We start from the raw sequence: 22900 nt of genomic DNA, 5'->3' as shown, positions 1-22900 counted from the left end.
ATTCACATAGGCTTTTGGAAGTTGGCCATCCAGGCCTATGTTTTAGTGTATATGCACAAGTACACACGATACTAACGGATGACTGCTGGTCACATCTCATTTGTTACCACCATTTGACCATTTTAATTATTATTGATGTTGTCTTTTTTGAATAATAAAGCATTTAGATGATATTTTAGGGGACATTACCTGTGGGTATTTTTTGTCTTTGGCAATTAGAATTGTATTTATATAACCCGGAGTATTCCTAGGAAAATTTCATAATAGATTCAAGAAATCCTTGCCCACACTATTACTCCACCTCCTGACAGGAAGGGGCAGTGATTCATGCTGCTTGCACCAAATTCTGACCTCCCATCAGCATGGTGCAACAGAAATCTGACCAAGCGATGTTTTTGCACTGCTCGGTGACACAATTTTTGCCCTCTCTTGTCCGCTGGCGTCTAGTCTTTCTCTTAAGACACAATGGCACTGAAACTGGTCACCTGCTGGTATAGCCCATCCTTGCCGAGGAATGCCGTTCAGGCACATTAGTTGGAACAACAGTGTTGTGTTCTGATGCCCTTGACAGTGCAGCGCCTGTTCATCAGAACAATTCTTGACATCCTTCTCTGACCCCTTTTGGTAACGAGTGGTATCCATCCACAGGATCTCCTTTCTTGGATGTTTTTCCTCGATCACACCATTCTCAATACACGAGAAAACTCTGTACAGTTGACAGCGGCACCATGGCCCCGGCTAGTCTAGCACCAATGACCAGGGCTCGTTGGAAGTCGCTCATATCGCTGGATTTTCCTATGTGATGCGGATTCACACTGAAACTGATCCATGGAAAACTGGTCACCTGCTTTTATGCTGAACTCCGGAGTCACGGCTCTATTTTCCATACAGGTAAGCGCCAATCATGAGAGGGCTGGGCCTTTAATAAAGGGGCCACTCAGTGTATAGGTTCTTGGCTGGGGATATATTCCCTAGTATAATAAACTGCTGTATGCAGGTATTTAGCTTCCAGTGCAGTTCTGCAAGGCAATAGTGCTAAAACGGGCTGAATCAGGAGAGGACACAGATATAGTGTGACATTAAAGGAAGTGCAGCGAGTGTCCCACAATATAAGGGAGCTCTCCAATACGTACTTTCACGCATGTATTCTATCCCAGACTCCACAATGCAGCTGCAGGACCGCATACATAACCAACAACCCTACAGCTGATTTATGACGGCAGTAAAATGGATCTTGATCTGTGTAAAACAGAAGTAATGCTACTTGTAAAATGTTTGCACACTTGTATAATTGCACTTCTAACATGTCAGGGCTTCTAGCAGCAACCAGACAAAGCCAGAGGCAGCATGATTTCTGCTATTAAAGGGAGAGTAAACCAGCTAAAATAACCAGGATGAGAAGAACAGCCACAAGAGGGCACCACTGTAGAGCTGATCTTAAAGCAACCCTCCAGGCATGGAGAAACAAAGATGACTGCATCAGTTTCTCTGCCTACGTGCTATACACTGTACACTAGTATACATCACTACTCTAAGACACTACACCTGCTTTGATTAACCAGTGCTGGTCAGTCATAGCAGCATGTAGTGTCGTAGACTACAAATACATCCTATGCACAGCATGCATCAGGTAGTCAGAGACGAAATTTGGGCATCTTTGTTTCTCCAGGCTCCAAGGGTCACTTTTAGGTACCTTTACACAGGGTGATTAACATCGAAAACATTGCTGGAAACCGTGAACTCAGGTGATAGTTATCAAGTGTACAAGCAGCCGCTGGCATTGGACTTGAGCGACAAATTGCTCCATTCTCAGAAGCGTTTGGTAGTCAGTTGAACTAAAAACCAAGCAACTGTCGGGCAGCTATGAACGGCGGCCTATTTACAGTAAATGGAGGCGGACAGCCAGAAGCGATTATCTGACTGCTATGCCCGTTCACAGAATGACTATCCCACCTGTATAAAGCACAGTAACACTATAATTGTTGGACAGCTGTTGGGCGCTTCTGTGCCGGATAGTCGCCCCATGTAGACCCAGCTTTACTGTGAATCACTGACAACTGTGTCCCTATAGTCTTAATTTGCGGCTCCTTATGTGGGGGAAGATGCTGTCACTGCTTGTGATACAATCTTTAGTGTGAGCACATTATAGGCAAGTCAACAGGACCAATCCCACCATTTAAATTAAATTTTATTCCACATTTCTTTTATCGCTTCTGAGAACAGACAACACACAGACAATCGTGCTTGTCCCTCGTACAAGTTATGCAAATCTTCTACCTGGTAATGTTCTGCGGCAGCTGAATAGGTTCTTACACAGGAAAAAAAAAAATTTCTTCTCAAGAGGGTCACAGAGTTTAGAAACGCAGCCAGTACATTGCATTGCGGATGCGGTTGTACTCAGGAACCTGCTCAACGGGACCTAAAGAAAGAGGAGAGGACGATGCTGTAATAAGATTTACTTGTAACAAAACTTCAAGAACAACTAAACTTTTTAAAAACTTCTGACATGTCATGATTGAAGGGATTCTTGGTGCCGAGACACCCCCTGATCGCAAAATAAAAAGGAGAAAAGCACTTAGTCGAGTGCTGTGCCATCATAGCGAGCAGTGTACGGACTCCACAGACTTTCTATGGAACCTGTACAGTGCTCCAAGCCATGATGGAAGCAGCCAAATGAGCACAATGCTCAGCTAAGAGCTTTTAGTCATTCGTTTTAGCAACCAGTGGACGTCTCAACCCCCAATCCTCCTTCAATCATAACCTCTGAATGTCACTATGTATAGTTACTAGAGATGAGCGAGTATACTCGCTAAAGGCAATTGCCTGAGACTGAAGGTTCGGGTGCCGGTGCGAGGGAGTGGTGAGTAGCGGCTGTCAGCAGGAGGGAGCGGGGGGGGGGGGGGGAGAGAGAGATCTCCCCTCCGTTCATCCCTGCTCTCCCCCGCAGCTCCCTGCCCACCGCCGGCACCCGAACCTTCAGTCTCGAGCGGGCAGGTACTCGATAAAGGCAATGCTCGCTCGAGCAATTGCCTTTAGCGAGTATACTTGCTCATCTCTAATAGTTACCCTTTCATTACGGTGATGCAATCAATAAGACTGCACCTGCGACTGAGCTACAAAGAGATGATTAAAGGGGTTGTCTCGAGAAAGCAGTGAATTTTTTTTTTTGCCCAGTCCCCCTAATTAAGCATACATTACTAAGCCCCCCTGTAAATGACTTTTCTAGCTGGTTTGTACTTACAGTTCCAGCGTTTCAGCAACTTATAAAAATGTTCCCAAGATGGCCGCCGGCTCTTTTCCCATCGCTTGCTGTAGCCCGACGTGCGCCCTCCCGAGACGCTACCAGCTGTGTCTCCCTGACAACCAGACGCCCCACAGCCGCCAACCGGACCCCTGGATTGAACGCGGCCGACCACGGCACACAGTCACCCACCGCCAGGCAGCAGGTAACCGGGGCAGCCCCCCCCCCCCCCCCCAGGCACAGCGGCAGCCCCCCCCCCCCCCCCCCCCCAGGCACAGCGGCAGCCCCCCCCGGGCACAGCGGCAGCCCCCCCCGGCCCATCACTTACCTGGGCGGCGGGACGGCAGGACAGCTGGGCGGCTTCTCGGGACAGCTGGGTGGCTCTGCACCTTCCTCTAACAGAGGATGGTACAGAATGGCCGCGCTAGCGCGCTCCCGAGCAGTGACAGCTCGTCTGCGCATGCGCAGAAGAGCTGTAGCGGCGAGCACACTGAAGCGGCTCGTGCTGAAAGGAGAAGACCGGACTGCGCAAGCGCGTCTAAAAAAGCAAGCTGCCAGCGAATTTAGACGGAACCATGGAGACGAGGACGCTAGCAACGGAGCAGGTAAGTGAATAACTTCTGTATGGCTCATATTTAATGCACGATGTATATTACAAAGTGCATTAATATGGCCATACAGAAGTGTATAACCCCACTTGATTTCGCGAGACAACCCCTTTAATGAACGAAGCAGACATGCTCAAAGGATACCCCAAAGCCTTCATCACATGGAAACTTACCAACTGCGGCCACAGCAGGACAACGATCATACAGGTATTTGGAGCAGATATCCCTCAGGGTCTTGCTGCTGACAGCCTGGAAGACAACACAACATAGATTAAGATCTAATCCTTCCTTCTTCTGCCACTTCCTCATTGTCTGTAAATTTACCAAGAGCTTTAATGATAAACGGATATTTTCAGGTAGCTCCCACTGGGTACTACAGGATTTGCCCACAGACTTATATTCTCCATCTCACAAGCCTTTTCTGGTTCGAGGGCCACTCTGTCAAAGTGAACCAAGCTCGAATATAAGCGCTTGGCTATCTCGGGTAGTCTCTCTGAAGATGAATAGAGCAGTACCATGTATGTAGGACTGTCGCTCCCTTCACTCTCCTATTCATTGGGGAGGGTGCAGTAAGCTTATAATGAGGAAGTGAAGGGGTCATGGGACCCTCTTTCTTGGGAATGACAGCATTAAGACTCCCAATCATCTCACTTTTATCACCTATCCCATGAACAGATGATAAAAGTAAGTTTTGATACATTTGGAGGTTTAAATAAGGTTCAAGAGGGAAGAAACTAAACACAAGAACAATATAAGATTATTTGGGGGCGAGAAGATGAGAAAATGTCAGAAAATATTTTTTTCACTCAAAGAGCAGTAGATGCTTGGAACAAAGTTCCAGATGATGTGGCTGGAAAATAAACGATAAAAGGAATGCAAGCTGCCTGTGATAAGCATCTATCCTAAGATAAAAGGAAACCTATAGGACCGACTAGATGGACCCCATGGCCATCTTCTATGTTTTTCATATGACACTCACATCAATCCTGGAATTCCATTCCTGCAAGGAGATGCGTTGGCCATAAGACAATATCTGACGCCCAATATCTTCACACACAGGAGTTGTTCCTACATAATAAAAGATTGAGATGTAGCATGCTTCCAATATAAAATGTCTGTTATCTAAGTTTTTCTCCACACTTAAAAACCCACTTACCATCCAATTGGGCCACCAGAGAGTTTTTCAAGGTCTTCTTAGCCCGAGACAGTTCGCCATCTGTTGCGCTTGTACAAAGACGCATCCTGTGGCATAAAGGTCAGGAACACTTAGGATTTTACAATAAGGCAGCGAGTGTTCGATAAATAAACTGCGTACTGTGTAATACCACGTTTTCCCTGTGGAGGTGCTGCAGGAGAACGGAACACTAACAGGTTGCACCACAGATTATAGCCGATTGCTAGGACCCTTCTAATAAGATTGCTTATTAACATGTTAGAGACTGCAATGCACCTTTTTACTGACCTTACTAATGGGCTTTAAACCTGCACATACATATTTTAAAGCAGCAGCTTGACAGACCAACAGCCAGGCTTCTGCTTTAATTGCCATAGAATCAGACTAGTAGAGTTGGAAGGGACCTCCAGGGTCATCGGGTCCAACCCCCTGCTCAGGGCAGGATTTGCTAAATAATACCAGACAGATATTTGTCCAGCCTTTGTTTGAACACTTCCATTGAAGGAGAACTCACCACCTCCCGTGGTAACCTGTTCCACTCATTCATCACCCTCACTGTCTAATATCTAATTTGTGTCTCCTCCCTTTCAGTTTCATCCCATTGCTTCTAGTCTTTCCTTGTGCAGATGAGAATAGGTCTGATCCCTCTGCACTGTGACAGCCCTTCAGACATTTGTAGACAGCTATTAAGTCTCCTCTCAGCCTTCTTTTTTGTAAGCTAAACATTCCAAGATCCTTTAACCATTCCTTATAGCACATGATTTGCAGACCGCTCACCATCTTGGTAGCTCTCCTCTGAACGTGTGCCAGTTTGTATATATGTCTTTTTATTAAAGTGGGGTGCCCAGAACTGGACACAGTATTCCAGATGAGGTCTGACTAAGGAAGAGTAGAGGGGGATAATTACCTCACCTGATCTCAACTCTATGCTTCTCTTAATACATCCCAGCATTGTGTTTACCTTTTTGGCTGCTGCATCACATTGTTGACTCATGTTAAGTCTGTGATCTATAAGTATAGCCAAGTCTTTTTTACATGTGCTGCTGCTTAGCTCAATTCCTCTCATTCTGGATGTGCTTTTTTCATTTTTCTTGCCCAGATGTAGGACTTTGCATTTCTCCTTGTTAAATACCATTCTGTCATAGGGGTACCATCAGTGGCGACCCAGCCCTGCGCTTAGGGGGGCCAGAGGCCGCCCTCCGTCATATTATATATGCACATTCAGCGCATTACCGGCTGGTCGCTCTGTCTGCAGCACAGCTCCGATCACGCGGCAGGCAGAGCTGCCAGCCTGAGAGGAAGCAGAGAAGAGCAGGGGGGAGAAAGCCACACGGGACAGCAGGGACCAGTGATGATGTCATCACGTGCTGCCCCTGCCTCCGCCTGTCCTGCTATCACATGGCGAAGTGGTCCAGGCCCTGGGGTGTGTGTGTGTGTGTTATATATATATATATATATATATATATATATATATATCCATCTATCTATCGTCTGCCTGTCTGCAATTGGTATAAATTATACATCATTTTTGCTATATATAATTTCACACTTTACACATAATTAAAAAACACATGTAGTTTTTTAATAGTGTATGCAGACTCTTAATGTACATGGTCTTTAAATACTGCATGCAGATTTTTTAGGTGCTTTCCTTAATTGTGTTTCTAAAGTACAACATAAACATGAACACGCCTTAAGGCCGCTCTCACACGTGCGTTCAGAAAACGCAGCTTGAAATCGTGGCATTTTTACTGGAATTTTGAGTGGAGTTTTTGAACACACGGTACAGAGTTTGACAGCACTTTTTAATGCGTCCCATCATTGCAATGGTTGAGGGGGTGCGTTAAAAAAAGCAAAAAACAGAACAGACCCCAGGGCCCTGGAGCTGAATTTTTGCACCCGGGCCCCTGAGGCTTTAGGTATGCTCCTGCATTCTGTTAGTCGCCACCCACTGTTCAAGCTTTGCTAGATCTTTTTGAATACTCTCCCTCTCTTTCCTAGTGTTAGCTATCCCTACTAGCTTTGTGTCATCGGCAAATTTGATCAGTTTCCCATCCATTCCCTCCTCCACATCATTTATAAAAATGTTGAACAACATGGGCCCAGGACAGAGCCTTGTGGTACCCCACTTGATACATTCTTCCACTTCGATGTACAGCCATTTATGACCATTCTTTGAATACAATCACTCAGCCAGTTGTGAATCCACCTAACAGTTGCCCTGTCAATCCCATATTTGGTCATTTTTCCAATAAGTATGGTATCAGATACTTTGTCAAATGCTTTACTAAAGTCAAGATATACTATATCCACTGCATTTTCCTGATCAACCCTGTCATAGAAGGAAATTAGGTTTGTCTGGCATGACTTGTTAGTCACAAACCCATGCTGGCTCTGGTTAAAGGGGTTGTCCCGCGCCGAAACGGGTTTTTTTTTTTTTTTTTAACCCCCCCCCCCGTTCGGCGCGAGACAACCCCGATGCAGGGGTTAAAAAAACCACCCGCACAGCGCTTACCTGAATCCCGGCGGTCCGGCGTCTTCATACTCACCTGCTGAAGATGGCCGCCGGGATCCTCTGTCTTCATGGACCGCAGGGCTTCTGTGCGGTCCATTGCCGATTCCAGCCTCCTGATTGGCTGGAATCGGCACGTGACGGGGCGGAGCTACACTGAGCCGGCATCCTGCACGAGCGATCCCATTCATAAAAGAAGAAGACCCGGACTGCGCAAGCGCGGCTAATTTGGCCATTGGAGGGCGAAAATTAGTCGGCACCATGGAGACGAGGACGCCAGCAACGGAGCAGGTAAGTATAAAACTTTTTATAACTTCTGTATGGCTCATAATTAATGCACAATGTACATTACAAAGTGCATTATTATGGCCATACAGAAGTGTATAGACCCACTTGCTGCCTCGGGACAACCCCTTTAATTACTCCATTTCCATCCAAGTACTTGCATACATGCTGTTTAATAATTTGTTCAAAGATCTTTCCCGGTATAGAAGTCAGGCTTACAGGTCTGTAGTTTCCTGGATCCACCTTCTTCCCTCTTTTGAAGATAGGGACAACATTTGCCCTTTTCTAATCTTCTCGGACTTCTCCTGTTCTCCAGGAATTTTCAAAGATAGCTTCCTATAGTATTCTAGGATGTAATTCATCTGGACCCGGAGACTTGAATTCATTTAAGTTAGCTAAGTGTTCCCTCACCATCTCTCTGCTTATAGATAGCCTGCATTCTTTTACTCCCCCAATAGCACAGGGAAGATCAGTTTATGTTACATCCACTTTCTGAGAGAAAACAGATACAAAATAGGAATTTAAAAGTTTGACCTTCTCGACAACATTCTTAACCAATTCACCATTTTCATCTTGTAAGCATCCAATAGCATCTTTGACTTTTCTTTTGCTTTTGGTATACTCCCCAAATCCTTTTTTATTGTTTTTGGCCTCTGTTGCAAGCCTCAATTCATTATTAGCTTTGGCTTTTCTGACACTTGCCTAACAGTTTCTGCAGACACCATTATATCCTTCTTTAGATATTCCCCCCTCTTTCCATTTGCTAAACATATTTTTTTCCCTTTTAACATGTGTGCAAGTTCTGCGTTCATCCATCCTGGTTTCTTTAAATGCTGCCCATTCTGCTTTCTTTTAGAGATTGTTAACGATTGTGCTTTAAGAATCTCTTTTCGCAGTATTTCCCAACCTTCATGGACATTTCTGTCCTTAAGAACATCCAGCCATTGGATTCTTCCTACCCTCATTCTGAATTCATTAAAATCTGCCTTTATGAAATCCAACCTTGAGGTCTGAGTTTTCTCAGGTCTTCCTCCCTTTGTTATCCAAAATTCAAGGATAGCATGATCACTGCCTCCTCAGGTCCCAGTCACCCTTACTCCCTCAGCCATTCCCTCTCTGTTGGTAAGAATTAGGTCTGAGATAGCAGATCCCCTTGTTTTCTTCTCAACCTATTGGAACATAACATTATCAGCAAGGGCAGATAAGAATTTGTTGGATGCATTACTTTTACCTGAGAGAGATTCTCAACAAATGTCTGGATGGGTAAAATCTCTCATAATCACTATGTCATGCTTTTTCGAGAGCTTGGCCATCTGATGTAGAAAGAGTTCATCCATATCTCCTGCTTGTCCAGGTGGCCTATAGTAAATGCCTACAACAGTGTCCTTTCTGTTGTTCTCTCCTTGTATTCTTACCCAAACAGTTTCTACAGAACTGCCATACTCTGAACCTTGAATCTCTGTAGAGATTAATGTTTTCTAACATACAACGCAATACCTTTTATTAGGTCTGTTTCTTATAAATAAGTTGTACCCTTCAAGCCTTGTATTCCAATCATGTGTATCATTCCAAAAAGTTTTCGTGATGCCTATGACATCATATTTCTCTTCCTGTGTTAGGAGCTCCAATTCTCCTAGTTTGTTTCCCATGCTCTGTGCATTTGTGCAAAAACATTTTAGGCTGCCTGTCCACGGGCAATAATCATAGCGTGATCCACGGCGATAAATCTACATGTCTGCTATGTAACTCAGCCTATTAGGCTGCTATTATAGGCTTAATAGACTGCACTACATAAGTAATGCAGTGTACCTAGAGGGACTAAAAAAAAATAGCATAATAGCATTACCAGTGCCACGATTTTCAAGCTGAGTCTGTTCTATATTTGTCTGTTTAGCGCACCTCACCACCCATTACAATGACTGGGTGTGCTAAAATAAAGCGAAAGTAAAATCACGGCACTTTGCCACGTTCATGTGTGAGAGCAGCCTAAGACCCATTACGTTTTTCCAGCGCCGCGATCAAGCGCATATCTGCGAGGCCCCATTGATTTCAATGGAAGCTTTATACCGTGATTAACGCAGTGTTCAAAACGCTGCATTAATTGTGGTAAAAAGTGCCTGTATGAGAGGCCTTAGAATACGGCGATGCTGATTCAATAGTTTTTAGCTAAAAACATGCTATTGTGCAAAAGTTGTAAAAAACAAACAAAAAAACACTATATAAACTTGGTAAAGATATCGTGTTATTTTTATGAACTGTGAACACTGTAAAAACAAAACCCCCAAACAATGGCGGAATTTCTGGCCGTTTTACCCATCTCTTCCCCCGAAGTATAAAAATAATAATTGGCTCGTTCTCACGTTGTTGCACGTAACAATTGTTTAGCCATTGACATGCCCTGGTACAGAGAATGTAAGCGGCTGAATGATTTACAAACAAAATTACTATTTTTCTGCCTGTATAAACAGGCTACCCAAGCGAACTGCCATCGTATGCCTGTGTGAATGATTTCTCGATCTGTGTAAAAAAAACCTAAGGGGTTAAAATACACTATGCTATTGCTATATGATTTACTGATAACTGTGTGGAGGCACCTGATCCTGCAACCTCAGCACAGCAATTATTGGTAAATCACAAGCGTTGGCGTCAGCCACTAGGTGCTTGTATGCTAGCACCCTAAAGGGATGGTCTCTAATCAGATAGAAGGATGAAGCTGTTCCAGTACTATCGGCTTACCACTCTCCCTGAGCCACATGGAGCATGTCTTCAATCTTCATTTTATCAGTCACAAAGTGAACTCCGAAGAGGCCCGTGTCAGAGTAGCGGATATTGAAGGCCTGGAAGCTCTGGCATAGATTGTACTCGACGATAGCCCTTCCCACATTGCTGGACAGGTTCTAAAACCAATAAAAACAGAACGTAAAAACTGTTGTGGACAATTCCCAGCATGCTTAAACCCATTCTTCCTCAGGCAGTAAATGTACATCCTTGCTGGGAAGCAGTTCCCACAAATGGACATACATTCAGTCCTATGGACGGCGAGAGCTCAGAAGCTCAGCCTGCTCCATCCGCAGGGAAATTTAGCTATGATTAATACCATGACTCCCACTGTAAACCCCTTAAACACCACAAGCAATGCTGCAAACGCCCTCTGTGACTATCTGTCCTCTGCTATGTAATCGCGGAGGGCCGATGGGTAGCCATCGCAACCAGAGTCTACCGCAGTTTGTGGTCGCTATCATCATATTGATATTAGGTTCACATGTTAAAGTCCCCTACAGGGAGATTTAAAAAAAGCAACATAACATTTTTTTTTCTGGCAGTGGAGCTCTGTGAGGTCTTGTTGAAGGAAGAGTTGTAGTTTTTATTGGTACCATTTTGAGGTACATGTGACTTTTGGATTGCAATTTAGTACATTTTTTGAGAGGCGAATAAAAGAAAAGCAATTCTAGCATTACTTTTTAATTTTCACGGTTTAGGAGGTTCTGAACGCAGTAATACCTTTTTTTTGTTTTTGTATTTTATTGATTTAAAATGGGATTTTTTGTGGCGGAAAATATGTATTTTTTTTTTTACTGGATTTTTAGAATGTATACATTATTGAACTTTTTTTGATGCTATTTTATAGTCCTTAGAGGAAACTTGAAGATGTGATCGTTCGATCACCAGGATGATACACTGCATTACTTATGTAGTGCATTCTACTAAGCCTATGTCAGCAGCCTATTAGACTGCTGTATTAGATGGCAAACATGGAGGTCTTTATCAGGCTTCTGGCTGCCATGGGAACCAACTGGTACCTTGTGATTACAGTGAGGGGTGCCGATGGGTGACAGAAAAAGCCCCCTTCCCCTGTCATCTGCTTACATGCTATTAATGTTAGTGTTAAGCTGCCTGGATCTGAGGTTTCTCCTCTCCTGGAGGCAAGAGCAGGAGCCTGGCTATCAGTAGTCAGTGCAGCCATCCCCTTAAAAAGATATATATACAGGTTTAAAGCCCATTAGTGACCGCCGTAAATGGTCACTAAGGGGTTAAAATATTCTGTGGCAGAAATGGTGCATGCTGCTTCCATCATCCTCACCTTCCCGCCTCCATATGTGACATCATAGTTGCTAATTATGGTATTAGCTAAAGCCAAAGCAACATTATCGGTGCTGTTCACGCCGGGTCCTTCCACTGCAATAGCAACATGAGCCAGGGGCAGGTCGTCATCGCGGGCAGAAAGCTAAAATGGATACAAAAGAGGAAAAATTATGATAACTATCAACATCATCAAACACACTACAAAAGCTTCAATGAGAGAACTGGCGTTACGTGACAAACGGAGCTCGGTCTGGCAGCAATGACATTGAGGCTGGACAACGCAGAAACCCCTTACTGATCACACAACTACTGGTGAAGACAAGGTGATGGACCGCCAAGCTCCACATCTGCAGGAGTCCTGAATGTCAAGGGTCAGAAAGGAGAACGCAAGATCAAACCAAACAGAGTTTTGCTTGGTATGTATCTGGATACAAAGGTCTTCACAAAAGCTATGTACATTAAATGATTTAATTTTTTTAATCAGGATGTTGTGGAGAATATACAGAGGATGGTGTGATCGAGGAAAACCGTCCAGCAAAAGGGATTCCTATGGACAGACTAGCCTTGTCACCAAAAGGGGTCAAAGGAGGATATCAGGAATCATTCTGAACAACAGCTGTTCCACAGTCTAGAGCAGCCAAATACAATGCTCGAGCTCCAACTAACATGCTTGAACACACAATTTGTCATTCTTTCACCAAAAATGGGCTACAACAGCAGATGACGAGTTGCAGTGCCAATGTGTCTAACAGAAATAGAAAGGAGAGTCCATTGGGTAAAATAGCACAAAACTATCAATGTGCAGCAAAATAACACCATCTGGTCAGATGAACTAAGATTTCTGTCACATCATGCTAATGGAAGGTCTGAACTTGGTACAAGCAGCATGAATCGATGACCTTGTCCTGTCAGCTGGTCTGGACCTCCATCTAATCTGCAGTAACTGCAAGAAGCTTCCTGTCCATATGGGCCGATATTCCTGCAGAATGATTTCCTAGTGGAATCTACTTCACGATGATCTGCTGCAGTTTTGGAGGCAGAAGGAGGTCCATTATGCAACTAGATGGGGGTCTATAATGAAGCGGCCATTCAGTATAGAGAAGCTACTCATTTGGTAACATCTTGTGCAAATACTCACTGCGCTTCCGGTAAATCTGCATGGGGTAAGCACAGGGATAATGCTGTCCTCATATTGGGAAGAAAGTCCACCAAAGTGTCTTTGGGCAAGGTCACACAGCTCCTGGTGTTTGATTCCTGTTAACGAAGAACATGTAAAACAATATATAGTATCTGTGATAGGATATTGGACCTGTCGGAGAAGGTGGTTTGGAGAGAGTCACTAACAAGGATAAAGACTTTGATCTTAACATTTAAAAGGATCCAAGCTAGATGTAGCGTTACCTCCTGCTGCTGCCAGGACCACACGCGGTGCCTTGTAGTGGAGGTTGATGAACTCCAGAAGATCAGCCCGTGTGAACCTCCTGAAAGAAAAGATCATTATGAATATCTATACAACGGCGGACCTCTGTTCATCAGCTGATCGTTTGGCCTGGTCAAGTGCAGCGGGAAAGACAATGTCAGTAGTGATCACGATATTAACTGGGAGTGCTACTGCACTCCCACTGGAATCAATGGGAGCCTGCACTTCTCTTATAGTCACGTCTGGTTCTAGCCATAAGAGAAGCAGGAAGTGCAAGAAGCGCTGTGATCCCATTGGTTTCATTGGGAGTGAAGGCGGCATTCCCACTTCCTACACTGACGTCTGGCCTGCTGTACTTGACAGATAGCCGGATGATCAGCTGGTGGAGGAGTGTCTGAGCAGTGGACCTCCGTCCAACTACTGATTGCCTATACAGAAGGTAGGTCATCAGACCAAAAGCCCTGGAATACCCCTTTAACCTCTTAAGGACATGGCCCTTCCCCCGCACCCACATTTTCAGGTTTTTCCTCCGCCCCTTTAAAAAAAAAAATCACAACTCTTATTTACCCATTGCCGTCGCTGTCTGAGGGCTTGTTTTTTTCTGGATGACTTGTATTTTTTAATGGTACTATTTAATGTGCCATATAATGTTCTGAAAAACCATTAAAAAATTCTAAGTGGAGTGAAATGGAAAAAAAAAAACCTAAATTTCATTATCTTTCAGGGCGTCTTGTTTCTACGGCGTGTAAACTGCAACAAAAATGACATGATAACTTTATTCCCTGGGTCAGTACGATTACTACAATACCAAACAGTTTGTTTTGCCAACACCCGCATGGCAACCCGCGCTCTCATGGCGGTGGGAGGGTCGCAATACAGGACCCCCGAACATAGGTTAGGGTGTCCCATACTGCCCTGCGCGGCTTCTGGAGCTGTTGCGGGCAACAGCTGGCAGCTGCGATGTATGGCGCGAGATCACCTTGCGATCTCCCTCCATACATACCCCAAATCTGCAGGACATAACTGTACGTCCTGTAGCGTTAAAGGGTTAAACAACTTATTAAATAATAGATCGAAAGGCTATTATGTACATTGCACATAGGCAACAGTGAAGACAGAAAATCTGCACATTTCCTTCCATTTAGCTCTTTTCTCCAGTAGAATACAGAATCACTTACTTCACATTTTCAGTTGGGCCCACAATAGTTTGGCCTAGAGGAGTTCCTTGATAGGCAGTGGCATGAAGATAATCAAATGTCACTTCTTCGAGGTTAGAGTCAAGTTCTTGCATCTCCCTCAGCACCACCTCACGGGTCTGCTCAATCTGAGAGTCTTCCAGACTGTTATTCTGAACCACATCAGCCAGAATCTCGACAGCTGATAATAGAGTATAAAGGCAGACAAGTGTTGTTAGACTGCAGCCAAGGAACGGATGAAGATTAAAGAGACCCTCCGGTCCTGGACAAAAAGATGGCTGTACTGCTTCTCCGACTACCTGAAGCATACGGTCCACTAGTATACATTGGTATTGTAAGACACTACGTATATGCTGCTCATGTGGGCTATATGCTGCTCTGGCTAGTACTACTCATGTGGGCAGCTCCGGCCAATCAAAGCAGCATGTAGTGTCTTAAGGTATCTTTGCACGCCCGACAGTCATCCCAGCAAGTATTGCTCCTTGCTTTTACATAAGAGCAATAATTGCTCAAAGAATGGGGGTGGAGCGGGCCGGAGATCTCTTCCGGATGCCGGCCCCTTTCACCGTAAACAGGCAGTCGCTCAATGATTGAATGACCCCTGTTTATGCTGAGATACAAGTCACTCGGTCGTTCCGAAATGGAATGGGTAGAGATGCAGAGATGCTCCAGTACGGCTGTCACAGCCGCAGCAAAGGATCAAGGAGTATCTCCTATTGCTTTCAATGGGACCGGTGCTGCTGCCGCCAGCCATTGCAAACAATGGGCGCTGCGAGATCACGCAGCAAGATAGAACAGACGGAGATTTGTTTCCTGCATCACAGTGCCATGCAGGAAAACATCGCTCACGTGCAAGACCCCATTTAAAACAACGGGGTTCATATTTGTGCGTCTCAAAACGCACAAATCTCGTGCAATCTTAGCACATGTGTAAAGGCATCCTTAGTCTGGGACCAGAGGGTTTTCTTTAAAAGTGCTTTCCCACAATCCAATTATAAGGTAAGAAGGCTCCTCCAAACGTTTGCTCCCTCGACAATTGGACCGTGTGGAAGTGCCAATGATCATCTGACGAGTGAGCAAAAACTTGTTCATTGTCTAGCAGGTGATTTTCAGCATGCATAACATGCTTGCTATTCTTTTATACATCTCACCATGTGAGCAGGAAGATGAACAGATAGCCTATGAGGATGAAGAATTTTAACTACAATCGCTCGCTCTTTTAGGCTGGGCTCACACGACCGTGTGTGCCAGCGTGCCATGCACAACTGTCTTGCATGCGGGCATGCAGCAAGTACACAATGACATGCGTACTTGCTGCGTGCTGCAACGTAATATGCACCAAAATAGAGCATGCTGCGATTTTTTTAGTGCGCGTATAGCCCCAGCCTACTGTGTGTTGTCTTCATTACATCCCTGGAAGTCCATCATAAGGATTTAACGCCCTAAACCAATCCCAAATATTGTGAGCGACATGAAGATCAGTACAAACATACCTCATTTTGTCCTGAAATTATTGCTGTTCCAGAAATTAATTTTCTTTCCTTTGGTGCACAATATCGTTGAACCATCTGATGGACGGGTCTGCTGGCTGGCATTGGTGCAGGCTCTCTCCCCATGGTCCTGCAAAACATAACCCCTTGCTGAACCATCTCCTACTTGCACCACACATCCCAGACTAGGTGCCATCAGAAAAGCAAATGCTCACAGCAGGGCACATCAGTGTGAATGCACCTAGTCCCTGGTGTGCAGCGCAAGCAAAAGCTGGAGATGTCAGTCCTTCAGCAAGGGGTGAGGGTTTGGAGGACCAAGAGAAGGAAGCCCGAACTATTGCAGCCCAGTGAACTACCCAGCAGAATATTCAGAGCTAGCTTGCATATTGTGTGCAGAGAAAAATGGCGATTTTGGGGTCACAGCAGCACTTTGAGCAAAAATGAGGTATGTTTCTACGGCTGTTCATATCACCCATAGATACTTGGGATTGGTTTACTGTGTTAATTCCTTATGACAAACTTTCTTTAACCTAATAAGGATCAAAAACCATAAGTTTACGGCGCTAGGTCCTGGGCTTTTATCCTGGCCAACAGTAAAAATATGGTGCAGGATTAAATCTCCTGTAATCTCGCAGGAGCAGGTGGGGTTCGTGGCTGTTAGTCGTGGCTGAGGACACGGAGGAAAAAGTAAAAGCTGTTTTTAACTGCTTCGGTCTTCTCCCTTTCAGGCTACATAACGCTCAATGAGCGCTATGTAGTGAATAGAGAAAGAGCAAGTGCTGCTTCCGCTATTCGACCCGGCGATCATGTGACCAATGGGGGCTGCAGGGTCCCAGCAGACCTAGATTAGCTCTGTCAGTGATTACTGTCACTACAGGGGGATATTTCCCCTCTAACTGGAGCTCTTATGGATGCCCTAGTTATAGTGGAAAAATGTAAAATAAAAAAAAAATAAAAATGAGAATCTGTATTTATATAGCACCAACATATTCCACAGCACTTACAAAAAAAAACAAACATTGTGAATGACCCCCAAAGGGTCTTAAATGACATCATGGAGGACATAGATTAAAATAGTTACAGAAGGCAAAAAAAGAAATTACAAAATTAAAAAAAAAATAATATTTTATATATATATATCCCCACTGCCAACACCAACCTAAACTGTCGCCATGTGCGCCCTGTAATCCAAGACTATACAAATTATGTATCAAAATGTCCAAAATAAGGAACCTATTCCTGTACTTTATTTTAATGTAAATATACAACATTTTAAAAATAACTATAAATTTACATGTTTTTGTAGCTTTTCACTCAAAAACACAAAAAATATTCAGTGAAAAAAAAATATAAAAAATTGTTCTATAGGCCACGGAAGAAAGAAAATGCAGCAAAAATAATTTTGGGAGCTGAAGTAAAAAAAAAAAATTAAAAAAATAATAATAGGGTCATAAAACCACCACATTAGGGAAAATCCCTAAATAGTGTCTGGCAGACCAAAACAGCCTGGTCCTTAAGGAAATCTCCCTTTTTTTGTGGAATAAACATTGAGGAAGGTTGGCTAGAATAAAAGGTAACATCAGTTCTATAGTTTCTGTGCTTATTGTGTGAGCTGTGCTTATAAAGTACAGCTGACTACTTGTAAGACGGTGAGGGGTTACTACTCGTTACCTTTGGGCAGATCCTGGGACAGTGCCTTTATATAGATGGCCGTCTGATCTCGTGTGGTGTATGTGCTGAGGTGAGCGCCCATGCTCTCTACCTCTTGCTCCAGAGCAGCCTGCGGGCGCTTCTTTGTTCCCTGGATTAAACAGGAGAAAACAGAATATCATTCATATAAAGACAAGTTTATGTTATTTATATACACTGTATCCACGGGCATTGTTGTACCATCTCTACTTGTATACCAATACTTCCAGAGGAGAACGGCATGTCTTTATAAGACTCCTCATGCCTGCAAGACACTCCATGCCTACTGCACACTGATGAGGGGCAATCACCCCAAAACACTGTCTGTACATGGTTATCTTTTCCTTCTGGAGAACGCTCTGGCTTCAGCTTATATTCCCAGTCATTATTACAAGGCCTATAAAAGGGTGAGGCATTGACTTGCGGGAATGCTGGCTTCCAATAAGTGGCACTGCAGTGGCATTGTTCCATTTGCATATTTCCCAGAGGAGCGCGCATGGCCTTATAAGTCTCCTGACTAGAGATGAGTGAGAGCATACTCGTTGAGGCGATTTACTTGAGAGTGCATCGCCTTTTTCGAGTACCTGCTGGCTCGTCCCTGAAGATTCCAAGGGGGCGGTGGGGCGCGGCAGAGGGGAGCGGAGTGGAGAGTGAGAGAGATCTCTCTCTCTCCCTCCCGATCCCCTCCGCAAACCCCCCCCCCCCCCCCCCCGAATCTTCAGGGACGAGCCAGCAGGTACTTGAAAAAGGCGATGCACTCTTGAGTAAATCGCCTTAATGAGTATGCTCGCTCATCTCTACTCCTGACACCTTTAAGGTGCTGTCTCTAAGAAAAACCGATGCCCTTCCTGACCCACGTTTTATCTTTTCATTTAATTCAATAAAACGTCCCTTAATTAAAAAATATCTATCAGAACTCATCAGTGATCGCTTCAAAGGCTTGGGATTATCCCATTGCCATAAAAAGTGTCCAGCGAGCATACAAATAGTCAAAAAGAACAAACTCCAGTATACTCAGCTCTCTGATCCCTACCAGTCCAGCGCTGCTGCGTCCGTTCTCGCTGTCAGTCTGTTCCCTTGATTGCAGTGGTGGCGTTACATACACATACATGTCACCATTACAGCCAAGCACCGGCCATACCAGTATATGGCTTAAGATTGCCAAAGCCAGTGATTGGCTGCAACGGTCACATGTATATGGAATGTCAGCGCTACAGCGAAGTAAACACAAGGCAGCAGTGAGGTGGACTGGCAGGGATCGGAGAGCGCTGCGACTAAATGACAAACAATAAGCAAACCTATTACCGTTCATTGTTCAGTTTGTGCAGGAATAAAAATCAGACCATGATCGGCCAGTGGAAACAGGCAGTCGTTCATCTATGAATGACTGCCTATCTAATGTGAATAGAGGCGGGCGGGCGCGATCACTGTGAAAACAGGAAAACTGTGTGCAATAAGGTCCTATGCCTTGTTATAATTAACCATTGCCTGCCCGCTGAACTTCTTTACCCCTTAGTAACCACACTTTTTTTGTTTTCCATTTATGTCCCCCCCCCCACCCCCCCTTTAAAAAATCGTAACTCCTTTCTTTATCCATCATTGTAGCTGTATGAGGGCTTGTTTCTTGTGGGGCAAGTTGAATTTTCAATGGTACTATTTAATGTACCATATAATGTACTGAAAAACTTTTTAAAAATTCTAAGAGGAGAGAAATGGAAAAAAACTACGTTCCGCCATCTTTCAGTGCGTCTTGTTTCTACGGCGCACAAACTGCAAGAAATTTGACCTGATAACTTTATTCTATGGGTCGGTTCGATTGCTACGATATCAAACTTATATACGTTTTTTTTGTTGTTGTACTACTTATATATTTTTTAAAGATATTAAATTTTTTAAAATTCTTTTCTGTCTCCATCTTATGCGCACAATAACTTATTTTTCTGTCAATGGCTCCATTGTGTGAGGGCTCATTTTGTGTGGTACATCCTGTCCTTTCTGTTGGTACCATTTTGGAATACATAGTACTTTTTGATCGCTTTTTATTAGATTTTTTCTTGGCAACAATGTGACCAAAAAAAGGGCATTTCCGGCGGTTTAATTTTAATTTTTCGGACGACGTTCACCATGCGGGGTAAATAATGCATACTTTGATAGATCAGACTTTTACGGACGCAGCGATACCAAATATGTATTTTTCTATTATTATTTAGATTTTTTTATTGTAAATATTGCAAAAGAGACTGTTTTCTTAACTTTTACTTTTAAAAAAAAAAAAAATTAATAAAACTTTATTGTTCTTAATTTATATTTTTTTTTCAGGCCTCCTGGAGGACCACATCTAGCGATGCTTAGAATGCTTATGCAGTATGATGTAATGCAATAGTCCATTTACACCGGCTGACCGCTGTTGGGTTTTTGTGCCTGCACAAACTAAACGACAAACAAAGAGAACGACCTATCCTTCAGTCGCTGGTAGCGTTTACACTGAACGATTATTGTGCCGATTCACACAATCCAGAGAGAATCCCAATGATAACCGTTCTGGGTAAACTGACCCTTACAGGAAGCAGCAGCGTCACCTACCATACCGCCGCCCTGCTGGTCACACTGCCAGCACTACCGTATCAGCGATGCCATTGGTTGCCATTCTCTCTGCCTGGCAGCATTATAATGATCTCATACCTTGAAGGCCAAATGTTCCAGGAAATTCGCGACTCCATTGTTCTTCGCATTTTCATAGCGGCTGCCGGCAGCAATCCACACGCCAACCTGAAGACAGACAGAAATCAAATCTATGCTCCATGCTGTAACCACCATTCTATCACCTGGAACCACTGCAAGATCTCAGCTTGCTGTCAGTGGATGGATGCATTCTGCCCTGATCATTACAGCATATCGGAGCTTTGTCTTCATCAGGACGGGTTTTCAGAATATATATTACATCCATATTTCTACTCACTAAAAGCAAGCAAAATCTTGAAGAGAAGGAGGGACAGAAGCACAAAGTATATAAGAAGGCCGCAGGTTCTCCTTCCACATGACTAGATGGATAGACGTACATTGTCGCATGGACATCCTATCATTCCCATCCCACTGGCCCCTGTAAGGACTTACAGTACATGTAGGTTGTCCAGATTCTTCGGAAGCGACGCGCAGTCCATTGTCCAGAGTGCTGATCTGGGTGTCAGCACTGTTACTTAACGTTTGCGCGTAGGACACAGCGCTCCGATTCCTCCGCAGACATAGCAGTGCAGGCTGCAGGAAAACAACAGAAACCAGTTACTTGGGTCCAGTCTACATGCCTAGATGGGTCATCAATAGCTGATAGGTAGGGCTCTGCCATTTGGGATTCCTGCCGATCAGAGGAAGCAGACAGCTCTGTTCTCACCGCAGTGGCCCAGGGTGGTAACGCAGGCATTGAATTCAATAGGAGCTGCAACACCAACTCCGGTTACAGTATGGGCAGAGCTGTCAGCACTGACTATGAACCTGACAACCAGCTGATCGGCGGGCAGCCTTCATTTTTCCATTGACATGGCCGTATGATGGCGTTTTTTTTTTGTGGGCAAGTTGCTTTTTTTTTTTAATGGTAACATTTAATCTACCGTATAATGTACTGAAATACTTTAACAATTTTTTAAGTGGGGGCAAAAAGAAAAAAAAGCCATTTCACCATTTCTGGTGGGATTCGTTTTTACAGGGTGTTGAGTGCGGTAAAAACGCCATGTGAACGTTGCTTTATGACCATTTATGACAATGGGTGAAGCGATTCAAGGGAACGCCCAAATATAGGACATGCCACGATCTTCTCGAGGGTCGGTACGATTACGTAGGCGCTGTATAGAGACAAAAACCATCATTCTGCATTCAGCTGGATCTGGAGGCGCCCAACCCCCGCTGCGCTCTTCTTCCAGCGATGCAGTCCAGTCGCAGGGTCATGTGACTGCAGCAGCCAACTACCAGCTGTATGTAACTCAGGAGCAGCCAGTAATCGCCTGCTGCGGTCACATGACCCGGGGACGCCATCAGATCAGGAAAAGGGGCAAATAAATTTTTAACAAAATCCGGCAGACCGCGGCCGCAGTCACATGACCACAGCGCAGAGCGGAAATAAACACGTTAGTGAATGATGTCACCGCCACGTTCACCGACGTCAGAGCTGTGCTTTATGGCAGGCTGTAGTGTAATACGAGGAGAGCCCCCGGGGTAGCTGTGTTAGTATTCATGGGGCCTGCTGGGCTAGAGCACTGGGTGACCTTCACACATATACACCGGCCTCTGTATGCTGCCTCCCCAGCCACTGAGAACACCGCAGGACCGCACCCCACCGTCCCCCCTCCCCACGCCGCGGCCTGGCAGCGCCTGTACCCACCGAGCGGCCGGAGAGCAGGGCTTTGCCCGCAGCGCCCCCGGCTCGGTACATGGAGGCCGCCATCTTCCAGGTAACAGTGAGACAGACAGAAGCACGCATGCGCAGAAAGATGCAGAGAAGAGGCGCGGTGCTGCTGTGTTGTTTTAAGTAAGAGCGCCCTCTGCTGCTTGGAGGTAACTCATTGTGAAAACACATCCCTCTCCTAGAAGTTGTCAGAATGGAATTAAACTTTCCCTATGTGATTGTAACCCTGATATAAGTGATTACAATATCGGAGCAAAAGGGTCATTTATTTTATTTATAAAACTGACCCCTTAGTGGGAGGCTCTAGTACCCTGTTGTACCGCCTCTAGCTTGGATACAATATGTGATACGGGCGGGCATGGAGGCTCTAGTACCCTGTTGTACCGCCTCTGGCTTGGATACAAGATGTGACACGGTCGGGCATGGAGGCTCTAGTGCCCTGTTGTACCGCCTCTAGCTTGGATACAAGATGTGATATCGATGGGCATGGAGGCTCTAGTACCCTGTTGTACTGCCTTTAGCTTGGATACAAGATGTGATACGGGTGGACATGGGGACTCTAGTACCCTGTTGTACCGTCACTAGCTTGGATAGAAAATGCGATACGGTTTGGGGGGAAATGGAGGCTCTAATACTTTGTTGTACCACCTCTAGCTTGGATACAAGATTTGATACGGGCGGACATGGAGGCTCTAGTACCCTGTTGTACTGCCTCTAGCTTGGACACAAGATGTGATACGGGCGGGCATGGAGGCTCTAGTACCTTTTTATACCGCCTCGAGCTTGGATACAAGGTGTGATACAGA

The 22900-nt window shown here is 44.7% G+C and overlaps 1 protein-coding gene across 1 annotated transcript; it reads right to left on the bottom strand.

Annotated features, from left to right (window-relative positions):
• Positions 1-2171: 2171 nt before the first annotated feature.
• UQCRC1 (ubiquinol-cytochrome c reductase core protein 1) lies at positions 2172-22171 on the bottom strand. Its single transcript, XM_066596815.1, has 13 exons — positions 22071-22171; positions 20813-20953; positions 20381-20467; positions 17681-17810; positions 14502-14700; positions 13305-13384; positions 13042-13157; positions 11902-12045; positions 10557-10717; positions 5006-5091; positions 4829-4917; positions 4023-4098; positions 2172-2419 (listed from the first exon to the last, which is right to left on the bottom strand). The coding sequence occupies exons 1-13, from the start codon at positions 22167-22169 to the stop codon at positions 2355-2357; spliced, it is 1473 nt and encodes a 490-aa protein (XP_066452912.1). The 5' UTR covers positions 22170-22171; the 3' UTR covers positions 2172-2354.
• Between the last annotated feature and the right edge of the window lie 729 nt (positions 22172-22900).

This window comes from Eleutherodactylus coqui, chromosome 3 (genome assembly GCF_035609145.1).
Source record: "Eleutherodactylus coqui strain aEleCoq1 chromosome 3, aEleCoq1.hap1, whole genome shotgun sequence".
Lineage (NCBI taxonomy): Eukaryota > Metazoa > Chordata > Amphibia > Anura > Eleutherodactylidae > Eleutherodactylus > Eleutherodactylus coqui.
This window is presented reverse-complemented; position numbering and strand designations above follow the sequence as displayed.

Coding starts and splice junctions, on each gene's coding strand:
- UQCRC1 (XM_066596815.1), bottom strand. CDS start 22,169: ATGCGTGCTTCTGTCTGTCTCACTGTTACCTGGAAGATGGCGGCCTCC. Junction 20,468..20,812: donor CTGGACAACCTACATGTACT/GTAAGTCCTTAC, acceptor GTCTGTCTTCAG/GTTGGCGTGTGGATTGCTGC. Junction 10,718..11,901: donor TCACATATGGAGGCGGGAAG/GTGAGGATGATG, acceptor TATTGGTTTTAG/AACCTGTCCAGCAATGTGGG.